Source organism: Myodes glareolus, chromosome 7 (assembly GCF_982192425.1).
Source record: "Myodes glareolus chromosome 7, mMyoGla1.1, whole genome shotgun sequence".
In the NCBI taxonomy this organism is placed as follows: Eukaryota; Metazoa; Chordata; class Mammalia; order Rodentia; family Cricetidae; genus Myodes; species Myodes glareolus.
The window spans coordinates 32,405,627-32,416,953 of NC_142032.1; the positions used below are offsets into that span (position 1 = coordinate 32,405,627).

The window sequence follows — 11,327 nt, forward strand, 5'->3', positions numbered from 1 at the left end:
GCATGTGTATGTGTGTGTATATAAAAAATTGGCAACTCCGTTTATACCTCTAGAATATACTTTTGCTGTAGATAGTGACCTTATTCTTGATATGGGCAGATAGACTTGATAGGATGAAGTGTTATTTTATGCATGTTAAATGTGATCTGTAATATATGACTGTGTGACTTCCATTGGAAATAATACATATGGATTATATGATGCAAGATATTTCTTCCTTTTATAAACTCGTGTTTTGCTTTTCTATGCTAGAAACTGCTAAAAGTAATTGTAGCAATTTCTTAGGGAGTTTGTTAAAAAAAAAGTCTCTCTTTTTTCTCTCTCTTAGAAGTTACAAAAACTTTGCTTCATGACTCTATTTATTTGGTGAATTTATTTAAATATTTGTGCCTTTAAATGGTTTTGATCATTTGTTGGTGGGCCCCTCCCCTTTGGCACTAGAACTCAAACCCAAGACTACAAACATTTGGTAAATGATTTATTAAGATATTTATAACTGACATAATTAGATTTTTTAAGTATGCATTTCCTACTTAAATAACATTTGGAATTTAATCTGTAGAACTGAAGATCACTAGATGTAGTGATGTTTCATTTGTATTTAAATAAATAAAGCTTGCCTGAAGATCAGAGAGTAAAACAGCTGCAGTGATGAGTCACACATACTAGGTAGTGGTGGCACACACCTTTAATCCTGGTAGCCACACTAGTTCGCTATAGAGGCTGGACAGTGGTGATTATACGCCTTTAATCCCAGCACAAGAGAAGAATATAAAAAGGAAGGAGAAAGATTTCTGTCTCAATGTCGTTATGAGAATTCCTGGAGGCAGGATCATCATTTTTTGGACTGAGGTAGAGGTAAGAGCCAGTGACTGACTGCATTGCTTTTCTGGTCTTCAGGTTGAACTTCAATATCTGTCTCTGGGTTTTTATAAATCATGCTACAACTAAACATATTCAGATTTCTTACAAGATATTTCCTCCTTTTGTGTATTTTTGATGAGTTATTGACATTTTGTTACTTTATTAGAGGATAAAACTTGATTGATACTGATTTTCGAGTAAGTCTAAGAAATTTACTTTTTAAACTTATGTTTCTAGGGCAAATGGTACCATCGGAGGCAAGCTGTAAAAGAATTGCATAGTACACTGATACGCCTTTTAAATGAATTGCTGCCATGGGAACCAAAGTTAATGAAGGCATTTCAGAGAAACAGGTAACAAACTGTACAATGTATTTAACTTATCCTAAGACCCTTATTTTATGATTTGGGGTTTTCCCATTCATCAAATACAAAAACATGTGTTCTGTGATTTGCTTTCTAATGGAAGAAACATACGTACTCAAAGGTGATGAATATTAGTGGGGAGGTTCATGATGGAGGGGATGTGAGACTGAGACTGGGAAGGCTACGCATAAAGGAAATAAGGTGCACATTGGAGAGAAAGTACCCACCTTTTTCCTCTAAGGGCGCACTCTAAGAATATAAGTGTATTTGGCATTTGGAAGAAGCACAAATAGTCAGTTACAACCAAAGAAAAATGACTGGTGAAGATTGACATAGGACATAAAGGTCAGAGGTCAAGTAGCCAGGTCAGGTAGGACTTAATCTCTTAAGAGTTTACGTAGACCAAGATGAATAGCTTTTGAAAGGGTTTTACAGAGACAGGATGTTACCTTCTGTGTTTCTGTTGCTTGCTTGGCTGCTTGCTTTCAGTGCTAAGACTTGGATCCAGAGCTTTACACATGGCCAGGTAAATACCACCAAGCTATATCTCTAACCTTAAGGTTTGTTTTTATTTTTGAATGTTTCTGTGTGTGTGGAGGGTGGGGACTGGAATTACACTTGTGTTTACTGTGGTCACAAGTGGAGGTTAGAGAACAATCTGCAGGGAGTTGGTCCTTTCCTTCCTCTTATGTGTATCTTGGTGGAAGGCACTTTTATCCATTTGAACCATCACTGAGACTATCTGGCCTTAAGTTTTAAAGTGTTCACTCTAGCTGCCATGTTGAAATTGTTGTAAAGGTGAAAGCAAATGAGCTAGTTATACTATAGTAGTTACCCTGAGAAAAGTGGGAGTAGCTGGTAGCATTGCACATGACAGGAAGTGATTGGGTTTTAGATACAGCTTCAAAGTAGGGTTGGTAAAATTTGCCTAAAGAGTGTGCTACAGAGTGTGTGGTAGGTTAACCCTATCATCAACTTGATAGTCTTCCAAAATAGTATGGAAACAAACTTCAGGCATGTCTGTATGGGATTTCCTAGATTAAATTAATTGAGGTGGTTCACCCTCACCTGGGGCCCTAGATTGAACAGGAAAGAGAAGAGGAGCTGAGCTGCAGCATTTGTCTGTTTTCTGATGGGTGCAAGGAACAGCCACTCAACGCTTCTGTTGCTATAACTTCTCTGCCATAATATACCCTCAGACTGAGATAAATATGCCCCTTCTTTCCATAAGTTACCTCTGTCAAGTTTTTTATACCAGCAGTTAATGAAGTAGCTAATATAAATGTGATAGAAATTGATGAGTAAAAATTAAATTTGGTCTAAACGATTTTCATCATGGATTTGCCATTAGCTGAGACAGGAGTGACTAAAGGAGAATCAGGTTTGAAAAATAACAAGGTTGGAATAGTTGGATTTAAACATGTTAAGTTTGTTATACTTTCTAGACACCTAATTGGTGGTATTGAGTAGGCATTATCTGAGTTATATAAGTAATTCAAGACTTTACTAGACTTGAGGTACAAATTTGGGAGTTATAAACATTGATTATATTTAAGGCCATGACATTAGTGGAAATTATGTGGACATTGAACATTGCAATATTTAGAAGTAAGGTAAGCACTTGGAAGGCAGAGATAGATACACACGTACACACACAAACACACAAACATACTAATAACAAAAATAAAATGCAAGCTGGGTGCTATTGGACGCCTTTAATTCTAGCACTCGGGGAGGTAGAGGTAGGCTGATCTCTGTGAGTTCAAGGCCAGCCTGGTATACAAAAGCTAGTTTCTAGGACAGGCTCCAAAGCTACAAAGAAACCCTGCGTTGGGGGGGAAAAAACCTAAATAAATAAATAAATAAAATGCAAAACTATTATCACTTCAATTATTTTTTAATGATTTTTTTTAGACTGAAATAGTGGTATGCACTTGTAATCCCAGCAACTAGGAGTCTGAGGCAGGAGAATTGTAAATCTCAGATAAGCCTAGACTGCTCCATAGTAAGACCTTGTTTTTAAAACCAAGAAAAAATAATCTAAACTATACTGTAATGAGTAATTTAGGGCTGTATCAGGCTGGAGTAGTAGTTCAGTTGGTATAATACTTGTACTGTAATAAAGTGATTGCCTTGCAAGCACAAGGACCAGAATTCAATCCCCAGAACCCATGTTTAATGCCAGGTATTGTGGTTCATGCCTTTAATCCCAACACTTAGGAGGTAGAGGCAGGCATCTATATGAGTTCAAGACAAACTTGTTCATCATAGCAAGTTCCACAATGGTCACAGCTATATAGTGCTGTTCTATCTTTTAAAAACAAACAAACAAAAGGAAAAAAAATCACTTTTTTTTTTTTTAAGTCAAGCATTCACAGGGCATGGAGATCCCTAGGGCTTGCTGGCCATTGTACCTGCTGAGCCCCGGGCCAGTGACTTAGGGCTCATTTTTCAATTCAGATAGAAAATTTTAGTTATTTATTGCTTTTCTTAATAATTCTAACTACAACCCTCAGAAAGACAAATAGATGGTGTATTCAAATTTTATTCAGAAATTTTAAGATATAACCTTTAATTTCTTAAGCATATGTCATAAGTTTTGTCTTCTTGGGTAATTAATAATTGACAAGACTGAACTAATAGGCATTTTAGATACACTTAAAACATAATTTTAAGACAATTGAAAATATTTCAAGATTTATTTTAAAATTCTAATTAATTTAGCTTCCAAAAATTCCATGTTACATTGATTTATTTCAGGAGCCGCCTGAAGAAAGACTATGATGATTTCCGAAGACAACCTGATCATGGTCAGTTCACTAGGGAACTATGGACTACTGAAGAATGTGAAGGGAACCCTGAGAGAGAGCCCCCTACAGCAGAAATCAGTAAGTCTGTAGATGCAGCAGAACCTCTAGACAACCTGGAGAAAGAGCACGTGGATTCTGGTAGGCATTCAAACTTTTTAAATATAAGCACAAAGAGAACTTTCTGTTTGTTGTGAAGGCAAAAGGTAATCGGGTCAGTGAATGTTGATGAGGAAATCTAATAATTTACAAAAATGCTATCCATATTCTTATAAGCAATTTCTTGGCAATCATTATTAAATTTCTCAGAGTTTCTGAAGCCAGTGTCTAACCCTAAGTTATATATGTGTCATTGCCTATTGCAGATCATATACTGCTAAACTGTTACCTGTTTGAAATTTATTTATTGTTTTTTATTGCTACTACTCTTAAAGCTCTGTTGGTAAAGTTTGCTGTAAATGAATTTGAGAAATCCTTAAGATTGTGAATATTTTTTAAAATGAAGTGTGGCCAAAGCTGATGGCTGACTGAGACCAAAGTAAACATATATAAATATTGGTAGCTAGACCAATTTACATGTGATTCATTTCAGCTCATCAATGGCATTCTTTACTTAAATAAGAAGTTAATATGAAAACTTGTAGTTAGTAATATGTTAACACATTTCATATCTTCTGTGAATTGTAAGAGTGAGCTTCTTTTGATCAGAAATGAACACAATTTTTTAAGGATAAAGAACAAAAAAGGCTAAACATTTGTTTTCATTTTTTGTCTCTAAAGATTAAAGTACAGAATTGTAACCATTCCTCTATGGTATAAAGGTTTCCCTATCTAGAGAAAGAAAACTAACCAGATTAAACTGAGTATATTTTTAAAAGCTGTGAGTTTTTCCTTAATGCTTATGCATGAACAGCAGGATTAGTCCAAAATTAATCTGGTTGCTCTTAACCTATTGTAATTGGGATATAGGAAGTCAGCATGTTTAAGGTCACTGTTAACTTCTTCGGTGATGTTGAAGCTTTGGAATGACTGGACCATAGACTTTTTAAATTGCCTGCTTAAAAATTGACTATAATTTTTTTTGTAATTGATGTTACTCAATCATTGTTTTCTATAAACAAAATGCTTATTTTTATAATTTCAGATGATATGAAATTATCAGAAATAGACTTTCCTTTGGCCAGAAGCAAGTTGTTGAAAAAAGAATTGTCATCTAAAGATGTAGTGAAGACACTGCCTAAAACACTTAAACGACAGTCTAAGCAAAGTAATTATCTGGACGATAGCACAAAAGAGCTTTCCCCAAGGAAGAGAGCAAAGCTAAGCACAAATGAGGCATCACTTGAGAACTTAGAAGTTGATATGCAGATTGACTGTTTGAATGAGTCAAAACATACAGAACTGCCATTTTCAGAGTCATTTGCCTCAAAGGACTCAGTACCAGTGTCTGCTCTCCAGAAAGGGACCAAACCTATTCAGGCCTTGCTTGCAAAGAATATTGGGAACAAAGTGACCTTAACAAATCAACTGCCCCCTTCCACAGGTGGAAGTGTTCCTGCTGTGGAAAAGCCAGCTCTATCTCCTGCAGAAACAAGCCCCCTAAAGCCAGCATTGACTTGCCTCGCCAGTACAAAAGGACCTTTGCAGATGGTATACAAAATGCCCTGTGGTCAGTGGTTGCCAGTAGACCTTCACAATAGTTCTGTCAAGATTCAAATGCAGCCTGTGATGGATTCTAAAACAGGAGAAAAGATCTTGCAGCAAGTTCTTATTCTGCCTAAGAATTTTGTGATTCAGCACAAAGAAGGAAAAGCAATTGCAAAAGAGCTAGCAGCCCCTCAGCAGAAAGGTGCCGAGCACTGTTCATCTTGCCCACAGACGACAAATGTGACCTGTTCTTTAGTGTCTGTTCCTATCACCTCAGTAGGGACAATATCTACCCAACTGCCTAATACAGTTTTCAGTAAGACAATTACACCTTCATCAAATGTGAGTGCTAGATCACAGCCTTTGCCACCTGTAAGCTCTGTAAGTAATGCATTAGCATCACCAATTCAGACTAGCCAAAGTGAAGCAGGAAAAGTCAAGAGTGCAGTTTCATCAGCCTCATTCCCCCAGCCTCTTATTTCCCCCACCATTTCCTCAACAGTTCAGCCTCTCTTACCAGCAACAACACTAGATGAATCTACAGATTCTGGCAGTTCCCTCACCTGTTTTTCACAGCAAACTGTTGATTCTTCTGAAGCAAAGCAAGAGCTAAAAACTGTATGTATAAGAGATTCACAGTCGATTCTTGTTAGGACTCGAGGTGGGAACACTGGAGTTGTAAAAGTACAAACTAATCCAGAACAAAATTCACCTAACAGTTTATCTTCAAGTTCTGTTTTCACCTTTGCACCTCAACTTCAGGCATTTCTGGTGCCAAAATCAACATCATCCCCGGCTTTTTCACAAGTATCTGGAATGACTACTACATCTAACCTCCCATCTTTCAGCCAAACGCCTACTTCTGTTTCTATTTCATGTGGCTTTCATCCATCTGTAGGGAAAAACCTCAAACCTATGTTAAACCAACCCTCCAACAGTGGCTATGTGGGCCCCATGGTAGAAAAAACCTCATACATGCCCTCTTCACCCTTGAAGCCCTCTGTTTCTTCCAGCTCACTGCTACCATCAACAACAAATAATTCAGTTAGTGTAATTAGCATATCAACAGGAAATTTTGGACAAACCAATACAAATGTTATTCATACATCAGCTAAACCACAACAAGTAGATTATATCCCAAAAACCTACTCAGTTACAAGATCAGAAGCAGCAGCAGCAATAAACGGAGATGTGCTCAGTGAGACTCCTGTTCAAAAACTTATGCTGGTACCAGCTCCACCTGTTCTTCCTTGTAGCAGTGGACCCTTAGTTAATATGGCACCAGCACCAACATCTACAAGTGTTTCTACCCAGAAAGTAGTTTTTATTAACGCTCCAGTTCCTAGTGGCACTTCAACCTCAACAACTATTGTTGCAGAATCATTAAAACAGACACTTCCTCCTTCTTTGAATAACACATATGTTAAGACTCCAGAACAACCCCAAATAGTACTGATTCCATCTACAGTGGGAGCACCAATAAAGATAAATCCTTCACCAACTGTGTCTCAGATTAAAGATGTAAAAATTGGGCTAAACATAGGTCAAGCAATTATAAACCCTCCAGGAAATCTGCCAGCTATATCATCAGTTAATATATTGCAAAACGTAATGGCAAAAGGAGAAGACAAAAGTAGTAAGGGCTGTGTTTCGCCCTTGTCAGCAAGTGGTAACTCAGTCCCAGCAAGCTCAAATATTGTGAGTCAAAATCTTCCTCCTGTTAATGAGTCAGTGGTTTCTTCAGCAAGAGCTGCAAACATGTTTTCAGGAACAGGAGCAAATATACCTTTGAACTCCCTTTCAGTGACCTCATCCTCTGCTTCAGCTGGAACACGACCTCCTGTTTTAGTCAGTGGTAATGATACCTCTTCAAGGATTATGCCTGTTTTGTCAAATAGACTTTGCACATCAAATCTGGGAAACACTGTGGCTATATCAACTGTAAAAACAGGACACCTTGCATCATCTGTTCTCATTTCAACTACACAACCAACAGTGTCTTCTAAATGTTTGACATCAGCTTTGCAAATCCCTGTTACTGTTGCTCTGCCCACACCTGTGACTACATCTCCAAAAGTAATCAACACAGCTCCACATTCAGCAACAGTACCAGGAGTCACACGCCCTGTATCTCTTTCCAAAAGACAGTCTCAGACTTCTCTCCAGTTTCATTCACCAGGAACTTCAGCTACAGTGCCAACAAATGCAAACGCAAGTAAACCTCAAGCTGAAATATCATCCCTCTCACCAAGTCCAGGTAAAATAAACAATACTTCCAATGTTACATCTATACCAAACCAGCATATATCCCCTTCATTAGTAAAAACAACTCCCGGTAACAATTCTACTACAGGCGGCTCTGCCATTCACACTTGTACAGCACCATTAAATATAACTAGTCTGGCAGGTGTTCCATTCAGTGAACCTTGTATTCATCAAAAAATAGTTATCAACACCAGTACACCTTTGGCACCAGGTACTCAAATCATGATGAACGGAGCCCGGTTTATTGTTCCACCACAAGGTCTTGGAGCTGGTAGCCATGTCCTCCTTATCTCTACTAATCCAAAATATGGACCTCCCTTAGTTCTTAACAGTGCCCAAAGCATACCGGCTACACCTGTTGATAATCCTGTCCAGAAGATCATACAGACATCAAATAATTCTTTAAGTGGGCAGCCTTTAAAGCATACTGTAAGAAACTCTACAAAGATTGTAAACTGTCTTGGAAGTCCAAGCTCTCTCTCTACAGTACATTCAACACCACAAATCATAAACACACCTGCTAAAGTTTATGTTCCACCTGTACCAACGGTGCCATTGACTTCAGTAATTAAGTCCCCTCCAGCTACTCTTTTGGGTAAGACATCTTTGATTTCTGCCGTTTCCTCCAATAATCCTCCACTGCCAAGTAGCACATCGGTATTTCATTTGGATACCTCTGTCAAAAAGTTACTGGTTAGCCCAGAAGGAGCCATTTTAAATACCATAAATACTCCAGCATCTAAGGTATCTTCATTGTCTTCATCTCTTTCTCAAGTTGTATCTGTTGGTAAAAATCCTGCCTCTGTCTTCCCTGCTTTTCAATCATCTGGTTCAGAGAAGCCTGACTCAGCTGCATCTTGAATTTAGACTAAATGAGCCAGTTTTTAAAAAATGGGGCATTGTTGTAACTCCCATAAAAATTTTAACTGTTTATTATACTGTTGTAAACATACTGTTTATTATTGTGTGTATGTTACAAGTTGTGTGTGTGTGTGTGTGTTAATGTATCTTCATTAGCTTGCACAAGACTTTGTTTTCTTGGGGAGGGCAAAGTATACCATTTCATTTGTTGGTGTAAGGATATTTTCCAAGGTTCTTTGTTCAAAATTGTCATCAAGATTTGCCTGTCTATATAACATAAATTGAACAAAGTTAAGTTTGACTAGTTTAATAAGCTAGCCTTTTCATAATTATATTGATGTTTCTTCTTAAATTTGGGTGGTTGTGGTGTATCTACAGTATAGTATTCTGTGTCACTAGTGACATTTTTTGTTTCTGTAAAAATATATATATATATTTATGCATTAAGAAAATGCAGTCCATGGTGTAAAATTGTACATATTCCTTAAATCCCTAATAATCTGTACTAAATATATGTACAAAGAACAATACTGTCTTATTTATGTTTTGTTTACATAATGTATAGTTTTTTAAGTATTTTAGTAATTTTGGACCAGTGAACTGTTAGCAACAATGCAGAAGAATCTGCATATAATAAACTGAGTTGCTGTATTTCTTTGTTTGAATGCCATTTTTAAAATGTGTTCTTGTCCATTGGGGAAAAAAATGATATTAATGAGAAAAGTCCTTTAAAAATGTGTTGAAATTGGGAAGTATATAAAAACAGTAACATTCACACAGGCTTTACACTTGACAGAGCTTCCTTTCATGTAGCTCATTTGATTTGCGCAGTAATCTTGGGAGCCGAGTGGCATGTCCAGACTTCCTGGTTCATGGGGAGTAGAGCCAGGACATGGATCAGATGCTTCACATTCTTTCGCCATAGTTCTACTTTACTTTTGTTTTGAAATTTTCATTCAAAATTTTGTGGTTCCAAACATTAAAAAATAAATAAATAAAAAGTTGGGCCACCACCAAATTCTGTATCGACCAAAACAAATATGTGGTATTGTTGTTTTTCAGATAAGAATATTTGGTTTATATCTATACATCCAAAACATGTTTCTTAAAACTTTTTTTAAGGTTTCTTTATGCCCTAAATAGGCCTGGAACTTTCCATATAGCCCAGATTGGCCTTGCCTCAGCCCCCTGAGTATACCAGGATTGTAGACATGTATGTACTGCCATGCCTGACAAAACTTATTTTTTAATAACCTGGGTTCGTAAGAGGTTGCAGAGTAATGCAGAGTGATAGTGTCACTCTTCGCCGCCCTTCTCCACATTCCTGTTTAAATTGAGGTCTTAGTTCATTGTTTCTTCTATTATATTTAAGAACATGAATTTCTTTGTCATTTGACATTAAAAGTGAGCAAGGATAGTGCCCTTCTTTTACTTAGATTATAGAGCAGCTGCTTAAGGTCTAATATGAAGCAAATTTTGTTCTCAGTTGATTTGACTCAGGGCTTGACTTTGTAGTGCTTGAGAATGTGCCTCATTGTAAATAAAAGGTAGCTTTGTATTTACTGGAGCCTTATTTTTTTATTATCTTATTGAGATACACTTATATATACACATTCAACTTTAAACATTAAGCCTCATCACAACATTCTAGTCTAAAATTTAGACTATTAGGAAGAGTAGGCTTAGGCCTATGAAGCGGCTCAGTGGGTAAGGGTGCTTGCCACCAAACCAGAGGGCCTGAGTTCAGTTCCTGTGTCCTACATGATCAAAGGAAACAAAGAACAGGCTTGAGCAAGTTGTTCACTGATCTCTACACGTACACACAAAATAAATACTATTTAAGATATTTTTCATTATTAAAAGAAGAAGAACTGGAGAGATGGTTTAGTGTTTGAGAGCACTTGCTGCTCTTCCAGAGCACTTGGGTGCCATTCAACTTCCCATACCTGAACTCTCACACCTGCCTGTAACTCTAGCTCCAGGGAACCCCATACCTTTCTCTGGCCTCCATAGGAACCCACACAACATATACACTCACATATGTAAGAAGAGAAAACGAGGAGACCTAAAGGTTTCCATTCAAATTATATCAAAATGTTATTGAGGTGGAAAGGATAACGAGTGTTCCTAAAATGTTGCTCAGATTTCTCAAACAATTGGTTTATACTGATGACTAACTCAGTGGTAGAGTGTTTGCCTAATTTGTACAAGGTCATAGGTCCCATCCCTAGCATCCAGGAGTGAGGCAGAGAAAAGAAATTATTCAGTGTAAAAGGGAAAATAGAATTGTTTTTGTCAGTGTAGGTTAGGCTAGCCCCAAACCCTTGATCTTACTACAATGCAATGGTTGCAGACATATACCACTTCTCTCTCTGTCTCGAAATGCATATTCATGCTCTAAGAGTGCCTTTACCAGCGTGTGTCTGCTCTACTTGATCACCTACTCCTCCCCTTCCCTATTTCCCTATCAGTATTTAAAGAAAAAAAAACAAAAAACCTTGGTTTTCAAGAGATGTCA

The 11,327-nt window shown here is 37.3% G+C and overlaps 1 protein-coding gene across 6 annotated transcripts in view; it reads left to right on the top strand.

The window, feature by feature from the left end:
• The window catches only part of Brd10 (bromodomain containing 10), an 80,876-nt gene extending 70,505 nt beyond the window's left edge, over positions 1-10,371 (top strand). For 4 of the 6 annotated variants that reach the window (XM_048438809.3, XM_048438811.3, XM_085693774.2 and 1 more), the window contains 3 exons: positions 1,102-1,217; positions 3,990-4,177; positions 5,181-10,371. In XM_048438809.3, coding sequence (XP_048294766.3) covers positions 1,102-1,217; positions 3,990-4,177; positions 5,181-8,809 — 3,933 coding nt within the window. In that variant the 3' untranslated portion in view covers positions 8,810-10,371. The remainder of the gene's footprint in view (positions 1-1,101; positions 1,218-3,989; positions 4,178-5,180) is intronic. The other 2 variants (XM_048438810.3, XM_085693775.2) reach the window with 2 other exon arrangements.
• Positions 10,372-11,327: the final 956 nt, after the last annotated feature.